Source organism: Serpula lacrymans (assembly GCF_000218685.1).
Source record: "Serpula lacrymans var. lacrymans S7.9 unplaced genomic scaffold SERLAscaffold_12, whole genome shotgun sequence".
Taxonomy (NCBI): domain Eukaryota; kingdom Fungi; phylum Basidiomycota; class Agaricomycetes; order Boletales; family Serpulaceae; genus Serpula; species Serpula lacrymans.
The window spans coordinates 1,474,577-1,491,121 of NW_006763301.1; the positions used below are offsets into that span (position 1 = coordinate 1,474,577).

At 45.6% G+C, this 16,545-nt stretch overlaps 6 protein-coding genes across 6 annotated transcripts; 3 read left to right on the forward strand and 3 right to left on the reverse strand.

Annotated features, from left to right (window-relative positions):
• Positions 1-230: 230 nt before the first annotated feature.
• On the forward strand, positions 231-3,948 carry SERLADRAFT_452516 (uncharacterized protein; the record flags this gene model as incomplete). The annotated part of the gene is made up of 11 exons (XM_007322292.1): positions 231-620; positions 680-810; positions 865-1,062; positions 1,139-1,306; positions 1,571-2,102; positions 2,192-2,331; positions 2,479-2,554; positions 2,620-3,000; positions 3,075-3,167; positions 3,227-3,295; positions 3,347-3,948. The coding sequence occupies 11 exons, from the start codon at positions 231-233 to the stop codon at positions 3,689-3,691; spliced, it is 2,523 nt and encodes an 840-aa protein (XP_007322354.1).
• Positions 3,949-4,064: 116 nt separating this feature from the next.
• On the reverse strand, positions 4,065-6,890 carry SERLADRAFT_351441 (uncharacterized protein; the record flags this gene model as incomplete). The annotated part of the gene is made up of 18 exons (XM_007322293.1): positions 4,065-4,266; positions 4,311-4,371; positions 4,420-4,678; positions 4,730-4,845; positions 4,903-5,023; positions 5,073-5,194; positions 5,248-5,310; positions 5,365-5,437; positions 5,508-5,597; positions 5,657-5,775; positions 5,835-5,891; positions 5,945-6,059; positions 6,116-6,265; positions 6,329-6,376; positions 6,439-6,474; positions 6,523-6,576; positions 6,632-6,695; positions 6,769-6,890. The coding sequence occupies 18 exons, from the start codon at positions 6,888-6,890 to the stop codon at positions 4,065-4,067; spliced, it is 1,872 nt and encodes a 623-aa protein (XP_007322355.1).
• Positions 6,891-8,686: 1,796 nt separating this feature from the next.
• On the forward strand, positions 8,687-9,516 carry SERLADRAFT_476549 (uncharacterized protein; the record flags this gene model as incomplete). Its single annotated transcript, XM_007322294.1, has 3 exons — positions 8,687-8,933; positions 8,986-9,239; positions 9,300-9,516. 2 exons carry the CDS (start codon positions 8,811-8,813, stop codon positions 9,139-9,141), a joined length of 279 nt encoding a protein of 92 aa, XP_007322356.1.
• Positions 9,517-10,692: 1,176 nt separating this feature from the next.
• Positions 10,693-11,166, forward strand: SERLADRAFT_399177 (uncharacterized protein; the record flags this gene model as incomplete). Its single annotated transcript, XM_007322295.1, has 2 exons — positions 10,693-10,877; positions 10,941-11,166. The coding sequence occupies one exon, from the start codon at positions 10,967-10,969 to the stop codon at positions 11,129-11,131; it is 165 nt and encodes a 54-aa protein (XP_007322357.1).
• A 1,128-nt stretch (positions 11,167-12,294) lies between these two features.
• Positions 12,295-13,373, reverse strand: SERLADRAFT_441756 (uncharacterized protein; the record flags this gene model as incomplete). Its single annotated transcript, XM_007322296.1, has 4 exons — positions 12,295-12,938; positions 13,005-13,061; positions 13,122-13,164; positions 13,242-13,373. 4 exons carry the CDS (start codon positions 13,371-13,373, stop codon positions 12,295-12,297), a joined length of 876 nt encoding a protein of 291 aa, XP_007322358.1.
• A 651-nt stretch (positions 13,374-14,024) lies between these two features.
• On the reverse strand, positions 14,025-16,400 carry SERLADRAFT_373197 (uncharacterized protein; the record flags this gene model as incomplete). Its single annotated transcript, XM_007322297.1, has 12 exons — positions 14,025-14,191; positions 14,254-14,308; positions 14,363-14,650; positions 14,776-15,067; positions 15,146-15,165; positions 15,241-15,331; positions 15,387-15,403; positions 15,539-15,631; positions 15,735-15,917; positions 15,973-16,056; positions 16,108-16,150; positions 16,204-16,400. 12 exons carry the CDS (start codon positions 16,398-16,400, stop codon positions 14,025-14,027), a joined length of 1,530 nt encoding a protein of 509 aa, XP_007322359.1.
• Between the last annotated feature and the right edge of the window lie 145 nt (positions 16,401-16,545).

Below are 16,545 nucleotides of genomic sequence, written 5' to 3' on the forward strand. Positions count from 1 at the left end.
AAGCAAAGTTGAGATACCGTGACTGAGACAGCCTCGACATGTAATAAAATTGCCAGAAATATAAAGGCCCATAGCAACTGTGTTCGATGTCGTCTTTCCAAATGGTATACTTATGCTTAGAATTTGTAGGGGCGAGTATTATAACATCAAGAGAAGAGTTACCAGAAACGTGGCCCTAACCCGAGGCTCGCTGTCTTTCTCCGTATTCCATCTTCGCCCGCTCGTACCAGATGTCTATTCCATCTCCGCAACTAACGCCAGTCAAAACATCAGCATCTCCTTCTCCATTTCCTTCAACGAACCCGCGAAATCCAGTTGCGCTGCGGCTTCGCAAGATCCTTGGGACTAACTTTACAGATGAAGCCACCAAAGATGCACTAAAGACGCTGTCTGAGCTCTATGGCGTGCCATCGCAATCCAACGGCAGAAACGAAAAGCAGGTAACATTGGAATCGGACGACGAGGATAGCAGCGACAACGAACGAATAGACAGCGTTAACTTGGATTCTCTTACGTGTGAGACGGCGTCTAGAGCTCGTAAACATCTCCGGAGGGACTTGGAGAACAAGCTGGGGGAGGGAAGTCATAAGTTCTTGACCGCATTTGCTGAGGTAGATAGGGTGAGCTATCAATTTTACTTGTATATGCTGAGCATTAAGTAGTGTCACGTCCTGAGCAGAAGCTTGATGAACTTCAAACCCACGTTTCGACCATGCGAGTATGCTGTGATGATGCAGAGGCTCAATTACTGCTTACAAGTACAGCAAGTAAATCTCTGCTAGACCGCGCGGAGAGTCTAAGGGATGAACGGCACGTCTGGTTTCTTATATATCCTCTTCGATATCTGACAAATTTCAACTATAGTAACGAGGTTGAATCCAGGAAATCAATCATCACCCTTTTCCTCTCCCGATTTACCCTTACCCGGTCCGAAATTGATGCACTCACCGCTCGTGACGTGCCCGTTGGTCCAACATTTTTTGCCGCTATGTCCAAAGCAGAACACGTAAGAAGAGACTGTAGGGTGCTTATGGTGGGTGAAGATGGGCCCACGAAAGCTGGGTACGTGTTTTGCCTTTTATACTGCGCCCAATTCGCCTCCTTCTGTACTCTTATACACAATTGACATCTCATACAGACTCGATATAATGTCTACCACTTCTTCTTATCTTGAACAAGCCTACGATAAAATTTCCCGATGGTGTACGTTTGAGTTCAGGGAGATCGGGCGAGAGCCGCACTTTGAAGCATCCCCTGCTATGCGTGAGGCTATTAGGAGATTGAAAGTCAGGGCTGAATTACTGAGGTGAGTTTGTGGCTTTTGTTCTCTTGTACTAGTCTGCTCTTTCCGCCCACTGCAAGCGCATGTATGCCTATTTTGAATGTCTACACACATATTTATAGTAGCTACAAGTGTTACTTCGGACAATACTCGTACTGTAGTGGCATATATGCCGTTATTCGGTCCTGATATCTATTTTCTAGTAATCTTTCACGTTCTTTTTATTCCTTTTATCTTTTATTGTGAACTACTTCGCTAATCAATCCTTTTTTCTTTCGGTAAAATCAGCGAAACATTGCCCACGCTTGCACATGCACGTTCCCAGACACTTCTCGCTGCGTTCACAAACGCTCTGACTCGTGGTTCTTCATCCTCATCTATCGTCCCTTCCCAAGTAAAACAATCAGAGAAGTCAATGGATTTCACTGGAACGAGGCCAATTGAACTGCACGCGCATGATCCACTACGATACGTCGGTGACATGTTGGCATGGGTACACCAAGCGGTTGCTGCAGAGAGAGAGGGTATGGAGGGCCTGTTTGGCATTGGGGAAGGAGAAGAGGGCAATTACGACGACATTGATGATGAAATGGGGGATTACGACACAGAAACGGAATCGGGAGGAGAAGGCGTCGACGATGATGGCGATAGCGAGGTCGAAGACAGAAAGAACAGACGAGTCGAAGAGCGTGCAAGGTCTTCGAACGTACGGAGAGGGCGGATGGTGGGCGCTCCGCGAGTTTTCGGATCGACTGACGAAGACGGGTGGGTTGGTGCGTTAGTAGACGGGGCTATCGGCGGGTTATGCGTACCATTGAGGGTAGGTTTTATTTCGCTTGCTCACTGTGCCCTTTCGAGACGCTTACTGACGCTACTTCACAATTTTAATCTCACCTACCATCCTGCCAGGCCCGTATCACGCAAACCATCCAAGCCCAAGACCAATCACCTCTCACGTCGTACAAGCTCGCCAATCTCATGTCGTACTACGCGCTTACCATGGCACGTGTCGTGGGGAAAGGGGCAATAGTTGTTAAAGTTCTATATGCGTGAGTGCAGCCACTAGTCAATTATATGTTTTGAATCGATAAAGATCATCGAGCAACGAGCGTACTGTTGATCAGTGTGGCCATTATTCTTATGTTATTAACAGACGAGTCCTGACGCTCATCATTCTCGATATGATTACTATCCAGACTTACGGAAATGGGGTATAAAGTGTTCTTTGATGGCATAGAGGCACAAGGTAGGGCGTTGCTGAGAATACCTTTGGTGAGCGGACACTTTCATTTCCAACTTCTCGTGACTGAGTACTCTTATATCCTTATGTTCCCCAGGACCTCGACGATCCAGATGTCTCGCCTCCTCTTCCCATCCTCGAACATGCACAGCGGTTGCGGGAAATCATGAATGTTTACGACTCGTCACTTCTAGGTGACGGCGACCCTGTTCTTGACGACGAAGATGTATCCGAAACAGAGAGGAGTGGTTCCGAATCTGGCCCCGGTGAAAAGTCTGCTACTTCGGCAAACTCTACAATTTTTTCCGTAGTTCCCTCAAAGCGTAACTCGAATCATTATACTTCAATTCAACGTATACTAGATGTCATGCTTGACCCTGCGGTGTCGATGTGTCTTGGGGCTGCAGCTGAGAAGAAGCGAGTACGACCTCGGTGGGACGACGGTGTGTTTGGATTGAATTGCTTAGACTATATACAGGTATGATTTGCTTTATGCGAAAACTCTGTGTCATTCCCTCTCGAATGGAGTAATGACTGTGTTCTACGGATCAGACCTTATTAGAACCTTTTGCGTTCACTGTCGACAAACAAGGAGAGTTGCAAGACATGATTGACGAGAGAGTTCAGGCACTTACAGATGAGCACGTAAGTCTCCGGATTTCTTCTGCCATTTTCTTTCCATTTAACTCTCTTCTTTTATTCAGTATGAAAACGTTCTAAAGGATGCGGGTTTGCATGATGCTGTCGTTGCGTGTGAGACCTGTAGCTCGAATGTACGACCCTTCCTACAGTCCTTTTTTGTTGCTGAAAAGCCTTGTTTGCAGGATCCCCTTTCCCACATCCCTGCAACTCAGCCCTCTGAGCTTGTCACTACTCTCGCCCGCTTCTCCCAGTGGCTCTCTGGCCTCGAAGTTGTTCAATCCCCACGTCTCGCTCGTCTTTCACAACAGCGATTACACGATGCTATTCACCATGCTGCATTAGCTCGCCTTGCACGTTCATATGAGCGGCTGTGCACCATGATAAGGGATGTGAAGAGTAGATATGAGGCGCCTGGAACTTTGCTCGGGAGTGAAAGGCCCTTTGGGCAGGTGGCACTACTTTGGCAGATATTTGGACTCGAAGAGGAAGACTGGAGAGAAGATGAGATTGAGAGTGAGGGGCCGTAAACAAGACAGTCAGGATTCAGATAGTCCATGCGATATGACCCTTCTGCTATGAGTTGATGCCTAACACACCAACGTAGCAGGTGTGCTTACTTTCAGTGACTGGTCTACTCCCTCTGATGAACCATGTAACAGACTCATCTCGTATATACAGGTTTTTTATGTCATTTTTACTGCTTACCAGGCTTCTACTTGATTGTCGGCAAAATCACCACGACCTTTCTCGAGCATAATGGTTATAGGCCAAGACTATATTTCTGCAAGTTCTTTCCCGCCTGACTAGCCCACATTACAAGACATATTACAAGACATATTACAAGACATCGAAACATATGTTTAACCCCTAAATGTATGAATTTCCCACAGCACCGGCCTATCAAGAATGAAGAGGTTGCGAGGACGAAGATAGGAACTTCGCAAAGTAGTCTTCAACGGCAGTCAACTCATCAAGAGCCACCACAATGCCAACATAACCGTCAGGTCGGCAGACGACGATGGCTCCGTCATCAGATATACCATGACCGGAGTAGAAATTTCCTCCAAAACGACCACAATTAGATACTCCGTCAAAGTAGGCCCTTCGGATGGCAACAATCAATGGTGTGAATGTAGGGAATGAGACAATGCAACATACTTGGACCAATGGGATCGGAGACGGGAGGGAATCGCGAAGACATTAGCATCTAAGGTATCTATGCGACTGGCATGGACGTCAGGAAGATATTATTGACACGAGTGCAACATCACTTGCCTTATGGTCACGATATCAAACACCGCATCTTCGGGTGCCCCATACGGGGTGTATCGCTGGAGGAATCCTTCTGGTTGGTCTAGTCTCGCAGCTATCGCATCTAGTTTCGCCTTTTGTTTCGGGTTATTAACATCCCCGGAGAATATGATTATTTTGAATCTTGTATCTGAAAGCAACACGTCATGGACATTGTATGGTCGGAAGTCACCCGTTCGCAAGATCTCGCCAGGTGGGACACGCTATAATCATGTTCAGAATACTCGACACGACAAAGGAACTTCGATACAGACCTGGCCAACTATAATTTTGTTTGCAAGCGATTGACGAGACGTCTTGACGTCAACGATTGCTGACGCTTCATATTGTATACCACAACCACTAGCCCAGTTGCCGAAATCAACGACAACTCACCAGCAATGGTCAAACGAAAAGACAAACCTCATAAAACCGGAATAGGCATCACATGTTTGTACAAACTTAGAATAGGTGTGATCGCCCGGTTGTGGCTTGGTTGAGTAGAGCGTAGCAAATACTTTATCGAAATCAATTAAGTCCTGTGCGAATTTATGCCTCTCAAACTCGTACTAGAGGTGGCTCAGTAAATAAATGTTTAATGTGTTAGATTCGACATACTGTGTTAAGCAAAGATGATGGAGCCCATTGACGCAACGTGTATATCAGTTTCCACGCGAGGTTATGGGCATCGTTCATCGATGCATTCATGCCCTGGCCGGCTTTGGGAGAGTGTGTATGGCCTAATGTAAAACGTCAATATTTTAACAGCACGGATAAATGTAACACCTCTTACAGGCATCGCCAATGATGAATGCTCGATTACTCACAGAGAACTGTGATGCAACACGCTGACCAACTGGAGTAGGTCAATAATTGACAAGACAGAGAGATAGGTAGAATTAGAACGAACTTATATAAGCAGTCCACCAATCAGGTTTCTGTGGCATGGTAATTTTGTACGGGTAGAAGAGCTTTTGGGCAATCTGGCGGAAAATATCAGATAATTAATATCCAATCAACGATCTATGAAAGAATACGATAACATATATTTACCTTGATAATATCTTCTGCGCCAAATTGCGATCGGTCAAGTCTACCAGCCTTATCCATTTTTGATTCCTCCAATTGTACGTAGATTCTGACCTGGTGGAGGCAATGGATATCAGGTTCATGGAGATCGTTTTCTCACTGGACGATCTTACCATGTCATTCTCCCGTGGTACCAACATACAACTGCCTTCTTGAGCATGGATTGCACAGGTTAGTCGAATGTCAGGGAAATCAGTTTCAGGAACAAAGTCCACAGCACCCCACACATAATCTAAGGCAAGAGATCCAGGATGATTTGTATAAAGGAAGTATGTAATGAAATAGGCGTACTTGTAGATTCTCCAATCATATCGATACCAAGTGTTTTGCGTACCCACGAATGCGCACCTTAAAATCAGACGATGAGAAATAAAGAATGCGAAACGAAGAGCAAAGTTTACCATCAGCCCCCACTACATATTTGGCCTTCACCACCTCTATAGTATCGTCTTTAGATGCCTGAGAAGTAGCTGATAGATGATCCTCTTTATCAGGGATCAGTCGCTTGAGCACTACCTGTGGCAAAAGCAACCAATACAGTGAGCGTACAAAATGGTCAGCTCATAACGTACCCTGACTGGATGCGAATCTGTACTTTGCAATTCGGTTTCATCATCTGACACAGTAAGCGATATTGGTATCTTAGGTTGTTCCACGTGTACTCCATGCTCATCCATAACACTTCTAAGTAGACCTTCAATTTGAGCCTGACTCAGCGTTGCCTGATCCACGTCTCTGTAATTAGCCAGGATTTCTATCAGCGGAAATGACGAAGTCTATTTTACCTCAAAAGGAAAACGAGAATCTAAAGAAGTGGATTCTAATTTTGTCCGCTAGAATTACAGAATAACAATAAGCCAACCTCAACTGGCGTAAGGAAAAATAAACAACTTACTCTTATACCCCCGTTCGGACTCGAGTTGTAGAATGCCTAAAACAACGTGTGAATCAAGTGCTAGGGCCAACTTGATAAGCTTACATCTGCGTATACTAGCTCTGCTAGTTCCAAAAAACGGTTCGCAATTCCATAACTCTTCGGGTAAAGGCATTACTATGCATCGTAAGGATCGGGTAAAGCTGAGACGCACCTGGAAGACCTCTATGATACGTGGCTGAATACCATCAGCATGTCCAGCAGGGATTCTTACTTCTCTGAAGTAGGACAAAAAAGAAAATGTCAAAAAAGCACGAAGATACGTGCAGATAAGAGTTCGCAAATAGTCACCTTTTATCAACAATACGAGTGCTTATACCAGCACGACCGAGCGCGAAGGCGAGAAACGATCCCGCTGGCCCAGCGCCAATAATCAGCACGTCAACTTGAGATTCATCCTTGTAGTGAGACATGACACTGAGTCTATAAAGCAGGTAGGATAAGTGTGGGGTTAGAGTCCTATGGTGGTTGGAAATTGGTTATGGGTAAGGCCTGCTAGGTGACCTGCTTTATATACCAGTAGTTGAAGATCCGCACTTACTGCCATTACGTTAGCCTGAAACTAGAAGCGACAAGTAAAGCGGCAGTGCTGTCTGACGCACGACTACTTACATTCATGCTGCTCTTCTGTACTTCGTTTTCTTCATTCTCGGCCGCAACGATGGCGTCTGAACCATGACGTGAAGCGGCACTACCGATTTGGGTCATGGTGGGGGACGGCAGTGGTGTAAGTTTGCAGGCGAAGGGGGAAAATCTTGATTACTCGCTCCATTCGTTTTGTCGCGCCTGTAAATGTATTGTTAAGATACCAGTGACAGGAAAATGAAACGAGTAGGAATAGCTACTGGACGCTCTTGTAACACTATGGAAAGCGAATACCGTGACATTCCAATAGACAGATGGACAAGCTTCTATTCCTGATTTATGGAGGATATCTTGATGATGGCGGCGATTCATAGCAAACACGTGCGCTCGCAAACGTCTCCAAATGACACACGTTCTCAACTGTACAGAAGGTCAGTGCATTCCCGAAGTTCCTCTTATGATCCACTGATTATCCAGCTATCTACCATCCACACCCTCACCCTTCTTTCTCCGGATTTGTTTTCGCAAGGTTCCTATATCTTTTCTTCTCTCCCCTCGTTTTCTCTCAAATTATCTCCTAATAATATTAATCATTTTATTTTCAGTCTCTTTCAACAGTAGCATTTTCATACAAAGGCATACTAGTACTTAGCGGTGGTTCCATTGCCTTTGAGAGTTGGTCTATGAAGAACACGGATACAGTAATAGTTTCGGCCCGCAAACTGCTGTAAGATGTAGTTCAGTTTTCCATCCCAAAAAAGACGATGAGAACCCACGAACGTCGTAGACCCTCCCTATCAACGGTATGTCATGATAATGATGACGCCCATCGTGATCTTGCCGTCATGATGTATTTGGAACATTCCTTCATTCAAGGAGATGCGAACATCAAAAGTGGTCTGAGCCTCCGTATTTATCAAAGAAACTGCCCAATTGTCCAGTTCATGGCGGTTGGACGCTGAGAGCATATACTTAGGCAAGTACAGTACTTATTTCTTAACCGCTTATGGCGGGGTTACAACCTGAGGTCCGGAAAGTGCCGGATGACAGTAAACGCCGCGGAGCTGCAAGCTCAGGTATCTTACAACTGTTCTCGAATTCTCGAAATGACAGCCAAATTCATAACGATAGACCGATATTTTAAAAAACCACACGCATAGGAGTTTGACTGACTTTCCACTGAGTTGAATTGAGTTGGAATATTAGACTAAATCTTTAAAAAAACGCTAAACTGACGTGGTTAGACTCTGACAAAGTCACATGCCGGTGGCCGGCACTGTAAAATTCACACTCCGTTTCGTCCCCCCATGCCCCCACGTGGTGCTTTATCGATACAGTATGAATTTAGCTGGAACTATCAGAGTACAATATCGAGTCTGGAGGCTGAGACTTACTCGGGAGCGACCTCCTTGACAGATAGGATCACGACATATACTAGTATGAAATGAGAATGTAGGATTGTTGTAAGTAGGCGTTGTTCACTAGTCCCGGGACAATCAGTGCTAAATAATGCTTTGACAGCACGACCCGGTACTCATTGACAAACCACACCGATGAGTTCTCTCATACTTCATTCACCATCTCACTGACCTGGGTCGGTATGTCTAGATTTGTCATAAACGAACACACGAACGTATCTATAAGGTATTCAGAATATCTGGCTAGTCGATCGATCGTATTGGCCTCACTCATCTTATCTTGAACCATCTTCACTCCACTAGTACAAGCCCTTCAATAAACTGCTTTGTATGATCTTGAGGCTCATAGCACTGCCGGCCAACAACATGCTTCCTGCACTAGAATCTGACAGAAACCGAGCGCTGGATCGCGCATGCCGTCCATACGTTCCATTCTCTGGGTCCCTTTCTTCAGTAAACCTATTTCAATTCATAGCAAGTTGGAAGTAACATTTATGGCTCGTAGCGCATGCTTGAACGTCACAACCACGTTACGCGTAATCTCTCCAGCTCACATTTACTAGGATCTGCGTGTTATATTTGGAGCCGGAGAAGTCGAACTCGAAATTGCAAGGTGTCCAAGTTTCAGTGGTTCTTCTGGGTCGAGATCCTCTCACAATAACTCATTGGGCGAGAAAGGTGTGTGCCGCGGGGCTGCGCCCATCACACTGAAGCTCTAAAGAGATGCATCATAACGCTGTCTTCTATCGAAAACGAACTGTACGTTAGCCATATACCATACTAGTTTCCAGCGAAGGTAAAGATCGAAGCCCACCGTAGACTATGCTTCTTCTCTATCGCAGTGATATACATGGTCAAAGGGGGGTAGGAAGAGGATGTAAAGGGACATCGTCCATTGGCCGCGACATCGATAGTACCGAAAATCGGATCATCAAGAGAGGGCAAGGCTGTTGTCGCATTCTTCCCAATACTATCATACAGCCTGATGGAGAGTAATACCACCCTTAATAATCTTTTATGACCCTACTTCTAGTTTGCAAACTGATGGCCCTAAATAACGAACTTGAAGTAAATCCTACACCATTCACAGGGGGGCCAAGTGTCATGAATAAAATCGGTAGCAGCAGATACGTACTGTATAGCAAATTTGAGCCTCATTTAATCCGATCATTGATGCCTTTGTGTGTCCGAATTATGATCAAACCGAGGAGCGCCCCGAAATGAATCTCGAAGGAAAATAGGTTCCGGCATTGACAAACGCACTGGCGTCTCGTTATGACGTATGATCCTTCGATCAGTGGCTTGGAATCTACATGTGATCAACTGGCCTTCCTCGCTATAGGTGGTTGAGCGTGCTTGGGAAGAGAAGTCGAGAGGACCGTTATCTCTTATTGTAGAAGCATCAATCCGCAGGCAGTCTTTGGTAACGCGGCCTCATATAGTTTGGCACTTTCCTCTCCAGGGTTATAAATCAACTGGCAGCTGGTATGCGATATGTTCTTGCCGACTGTACTTGAAATGTCCAACTTTTCTGAGTTTACAATTTGGGATTTCCTGCTGGCATAGGGGGTCGTATATATTGTCGTGACATTTTTTGATAATGTTGTAATCCCCAGCGTCCGCCGATGTAATAGTTTGCCTATTGCAGCGTGGTAAGGACGGGATTGTGTTCAAAATGTCCTGGGGTTAGCCAGTATGTAGTTGTGCGTGCCTGCCAGTGCCTGCCCTTCGCGGCCTCGTGTCGTTGGATCTATCTAGCTGGGTTGAATATCTCTTCTGTGCTGCACATTGTGGTAATGAACAAGCTAAACCGCTCGATGTGTAAAAGGACCTATTCACCTCACATTTGTAATGAAGAAATTTAATGGAATCTTGCGAATGCCTTTTCACGAGCAGCCGAATATCACCCAACTTTCAGCCAGAATCCTTGCCTATTACTGATCACACAGATATATGAGCCATGGCATGTGCCAACGAGGGGATATCGACAGAACCAAGGCCGTCGGCATTTGTACAAGTGGATGCAAATGATATTCATGCATTTTTATGACCAAATGCACAATAAGTCTTTCCAGCTTAATTCAGAGCGAGTGGTTGAAGTTAGAATCGCTCGCTCACAGAAGATTGAGATCTAAGGTTGGAGGTTTTATGCACAAACGAGGTTTTGTCTTGGTAGTCGATGACATACGGACTGGAAGAATGCCAGATGTTTCGCATTTATGTAATTTCCGTGTACGAGCTAGTATGAAAGGGGGAGCCTCGAGGAAAATGTATTGCCTGTCCGCAGCTTGACATGTCATGGGTTGTTCTCTATCTGGTCTCCTCTGTTGATTTGCTACGGGTACTCCTAGCTCAAGAGGAAATAACGATACAGCAACGCGAAGAAAGCAAGTTTCTGGAAGGATGATAAGACTTATATTAAAATACAGCTTGGTCGACAACAATATAAAAGACGAGCCTTTGTAACTTTCCTACCGCAAGACACTATGGCTCAACTCCCCACTGTCCAGCAACTCTATAAAGTCAAATTATTGAAAAAGACGTTTCAGGAGGCATGGAATGGATCGTTCCCGAACAGTAAGACTTGTCGCGAAGTTGGAGGATACATCTATGTCGGTCAGGACGGATTCATTTGGAATACCTTGGAATGAAAGTTGACACCCTCCTCGAGATCCCGACTCCATCGACCCGAGAAACCCTAGCCGTCTCAAAGTCATAGTGGAGCCGATGACTCTCGTCAGAGGCGATTCCATGAACCAGAAAAATCCAACGCAAAATGCTGCAATTGACTTGAACGGGCCAGGCACAGGTCAAGCAGGAAATTGGATCCTTGGTGAGTGGGTTTTGACGCAGATGCCTACGTATCTCTTAACCCAGACCAGTTGCGAATTTCCATACCCACCCACTGCATGCAAACGCTAAGCCCATCGGCGGTGACAACCTTCCATCCAGGGCGGATGAGAGAAATGCATTCCGTAGGGGCACACCAGGGATTGTAATATCGAGAGGAGGGATCTATGCGTATGGTCCCGAAAGGCGCACAGATAGACACAACCCAAAGACCTACCCGCCCGATGTGCAAGGCGATCCTCCTATGCGAGTCGACTATCCTAGAGTTGGGGGCCGACCCAATAATGCAAAATACGAGTGGGATGGCAAAGTTAAAGTTAATGCAGGTGGTAAGGCTAAAGGGAACACCAACAATAACCTGTATTGTGCATTGGGGGATACCTCGAGTGGCCATCAAGATGATGCAGTCATGGACGCAAATGCTGGATATGTTAGCGAACGTGAGAGCGTAGAATATATGAGTGATGTCTCAGAAGTAGAAGAAGGACCGGGAGAAGCAGAGGTGGAAGAGGAAGCCGCAAACAAGTGACGGCTGGCGAGTAGAGATATGCTCTTGTGCTTTGATGTAAAAATGTTTGAAGTGACTGTATTGATCTTTTCAGTTTTCGTGAACACGTTGTAATACAAGGGAGAGATGAGAACGAATGGGTACAAATATGCCACATAACAATATCCTTGGGAATACTCTCTACTTCGTAAAACCTCAACGAATTCGAACAAGTTTAGGGGACTCCTAGTACTCACTTCGAAAATAATATATGATTGGAGAAAACGTGATAGGTGGAGGTGAGGGACGGTTTCCATCGTAAGGGTATCGCGCAACGGCTTGGTGTGAGACTGTGCCTTGAATTCCGGTAACACTTCCGATGAGGCGGGTAAGATATAGGAGTTACGGAGAAGATGATATCATTAAATATTGCATACAGTGATGGAATTATTTATTCCATCACTATTTTTTGGATACTCAGGATTTTGTACCACTGACAAGAACGAACCGTGCGCCTGCATATGCGTAGCATCTCAGAACCAGTGCAAGGAGGAACCATCGCAGCCCACGAGTCGACAAGAAGCCCGTGAAACCAGGAAAAACATCGTCGGTAATATCTTCGAGCTCTACATCAACATAACCAATTGAGGTCATTGCTCGAACGTACTGTTCAGTCGATATGATGTTTTGTTTCGGCACTAGGCGAAGAATAAAAAACAGGCACTGTGAGCTCCAAGATTGAAGTGAGGGCGGAGTAAAGCATATGTCAGCCAGCGCGACATGGCCTCCAGAGGCGAGACATCGAAAGGCCTGGCTTAGAAAGTCATTGCGAGTTTGGAAATGGTAGGCACAATCTAGTGCGAGAATCGTGGTGTATAATGGTCCTGTAGAATCTGGATCTAGCGGATGGTTGACTGCACCAGGACGATAAATGGCGTCGCCATGATATAAGCACACTTCTGTCTTGGTGTTTGGTAGAGAGTCTTGCAACCGTCTGACACGACAGAGGGACCGCTCGTAATGAACCTTGAGAGACGTTATCCCTGTCAAGCGGGAGGGGGGAGGCACAGCGGGATGGGATAGTTGGAGTAACAGAGACTCGCCAGTCCCATGGCCAACATCTTCGGGATAAATTAGGTAGACCTATGAGTTGCTTGTTGTATTCGAAGACGGCTCACCAAACTTACCCAAAACATTGCCATCAACTCTGCAAGACCCAATATCTATCAACTTTAATGCAAGTGCTTCGATGCATTTTCTTTCATAAAAAACTCAAAACCATTAATAATGTAATTGTATCTCACCTTCACAGGCTTGGGGGAAAGTTTTCTGAGCCGCGTTCTCCTTCTGATTTTCAGCGAGGTTTATGGGAGCAAGTTGAGCGACGCTGCTGTAAATCATACCATACGATAGCAAAGACTCACCTTCCAGTATCCCATATTTAACCATTCCGTCGTTGGATCTACTGGACAGGAACGCGAGGGCTTTGATCTTCTTAGGTCGGACACTTCATTAAGCTCCAGATGAAATAGGCCATATGGATCATTCAATGACATCCCCCAGTCAAAAAAACCCCGCCTCAGGACGGTAAGCGAATACGAAGTTAGTAATGCGAATAGGGTCTTCAGAATTCTTTTACAAGCTTGAAGCTTGAACTTTCAATTGAAGTACAGTTTGCTGGGGTATTGCTAGTGTGAGATGTGCCGAGTCGAGCGTTCGACTGGAGTCGAAATTTTGAGTGTGACTGGTATTAGTAGCGTGACTACATATAATGTCACATACCCCTAACAGCCCAAATGCTTCAAACTTCAGGGTACAATTGAGTGAGCATAAGCAATTGCTCTGGCGAACTTGATATTGGTCTAATCTAATGGTACATATTTATTTCATGGAAAAACCGACTCATATATTCACACGCTCTCATCAAGTTGAGCTGTCCGAGGTGCTGGAAGTCGCGTGCTGGGTCGCAACTTGAACAGACGTCGACAGGGCACTGGGCGAACTAACACGCTTCTTCTCTCCAGCACGTTGTCTCTGTGGCTGAATACCCAGTATTATATCAGCCTCAGGAGTACCAGCGAGAGGAATGTCTTTGCGAAGGGATACTTTGACAGGGTCAAGGCCCTCGTTGTATGCAAGTGCGAACACAACATCTAGATCTGGAAGACGAGTCAATTTCAATGCCAGTTGCACCTAGGTAAACAATATCATATACCTTCTAGAGATCTACCCCCTGTCTCTGGGAAGAAGAAATAGATCATGGGGACGATGACCGCGTTGAGGGCGGCAAAGACAATGTATGTTCTCCAGGAGATGTTGCTGAAGGATGGACCCGTGACCATCACGACAACAAAATTGAAAGTCCAATTTGACGCTGTTGAAGATAGGCCGACTCGAAATCCAGTACAAATGAGAGTTTCACATGAACAAGCGTACCTGTACTCAGTGCATTGACAGGAGCTCGCACTCTTAAGCCAGCAAGCTCCGCACACTACCAAACATCATTCAGAAAAATGAGAGCATCAACTAGCAAAACATGACTTACATACAACCACGCCGTACCCAGCCAACCCAAGGCAAAAAATGTATTAAAGACGAAAAGCAAAACAGCGCTTACAATTTGTGCTGGACCATTATTAATGCTCCCCATGATAGCCAATAATAACATAGTCAACGATTGACCAACAGTGCCGATGATCATCAATGACCTTCGGCTCACACGGTCCACAACGGCAATTGCTATAAAGGATGCTAAAAAGTACTCTGTACCATTGGCGGCGGCAGTGAGGCGTGAAGTTACATCAGAGAGCCCTAGCCTTTGGAAGAGTATCGTCTGAAAGGAGTGAAATAGATCAGTTGCAGATCTCTACATCAAAGCCTTGAACCCACAGCATAGCTGAAAATGGGCATCTTTAATATCGACACGCAATCTCAGACATGAGTTACTCACTAGGTAACCAAATTAATGCCAGTAAGCTGTTGAAACATCTGACACATGACGGCAATGATGGTCCGTCGGAAATTCTGACTTCGTCCTCCAGTCACCAGCTCGCGTAACGATGCCTTTCTATTGCTTTTCTTGTTCTTCATAGCTCCTTCCCCATCATCACTGGACGTTCCAAAGTCTTCCATCTCAACAGCTTCACGTATAGCATAGAATGTACGTTGTACCTCGGGATCAGAAGGTGGTTTGTCTTCGAGAGCTGATATAACGGCCAACGCTTCTGCAGGACGATCGTGTCTAACGAGCCTAAACGAAACACGAAAGTAGTACCAAGTAGAGACAATTAACCACTAACCACGGCCATTACAAGATTCAAGGGCTTACCATCTCGGTGACTCTGGCAACTGTATGTAAAAAAAATGGAGCCAAGCCACACGTCCGTCAATGATCTCGTAGGGTATTACGACAAAAGTACATACAAATCCAATACCCCCAACCAGGATAAGTTCCAGCACTAGTTGCAGTGCAATTGGCACTCTCCATTGTGCAGATGACTCGGGCACAAAATATCTATTTTCATCCTCAGATCCCAGAAGAAAAAAAGGGACAGCGGGAGCAAGCATACAATCCAACATCAACCCACTACCCAGTAGGTTGCGTAAGGCGGAGATGAGCCTGAGATACGACTGGAATACTCACATAACTAAACGAGGGTGTAGATGTTCAGGACCATTCATCATTGATAAGACACATGTAGACAACTTACGCTAGCGTGACACCAAAAGTGATGAGACTCCCTTCTATCATAATCATGCGTCCTCGCTTTGCAGCTGGGGAGCATTCCGCGTGGTATGTAGGGACAGTAGAGGACTATCAGAAGATTGTCAGGCTCCACTTCTCCATGAGAACGAACAGAAACAAGAACGGAAATGCAGCCACTACAATTGATGATGTGACAGAGACGCTTACGAACATTGAAGCCGTTTCCGTAACCGGTGACCACACGAGCGACTATCATCTGTGCGAAACTACAAGAGGTTGCCTGAAGGATGGCACCTACGATCATGATCATGCCTGCCAGAAAGATAGTACGACGACGACCTAGACGGTCCCCGACCCACATATTAGACAGGGCACCTACTAGACAGCCCACTTCCTGTGAATAGACCGATGAGTTTTGAATGAGAGACAACGTGAGTTTTATGACCGACATAGATTGCAATAATAAAACTCTGCAAAATAGCATGATTGGGATGGCTACTTTCCACCACGACTTGAGGGAACGTTTTTTCAAACTATCGAGACACTTCAGTACCATAATTTGCCATTCACCAAGTTAGACATACCTGCCCTGCTGTGAGAAGGGCGGACATAACACCTTGGTCATACCTTCAGGACAAGACATTAGTGGAACGTCTGGGTATCTTCGACATGAAACACACCCGAAAAGTGTGAATCCAGTGCCAGCAACAAATGCAATCGCAACGGACAACTTGGTTCCACGGAGAGACAGCGCATGAGAGGCTACTTCCGCGTCGAAGTCTAAAGACTGCCTTGATATCTCGATTTCTTCATGTTGTGTCTTCTTCTCATCCAAAGTGTCCTCGGGCTGCTGAGGAGGAGTGTCTGAAGCTGACATGATACACAAAGGCTGGGAGACAACTGTGCAAGCTCAGTGGCATAAACTGAAGATAAAGTAACGCCTTACTGACCATCTCACGGTGAAGTAAGATAAACTAGACGTCACGGGAGCCAAATCGAAGAGATAATGTAGGTCTGGTGAC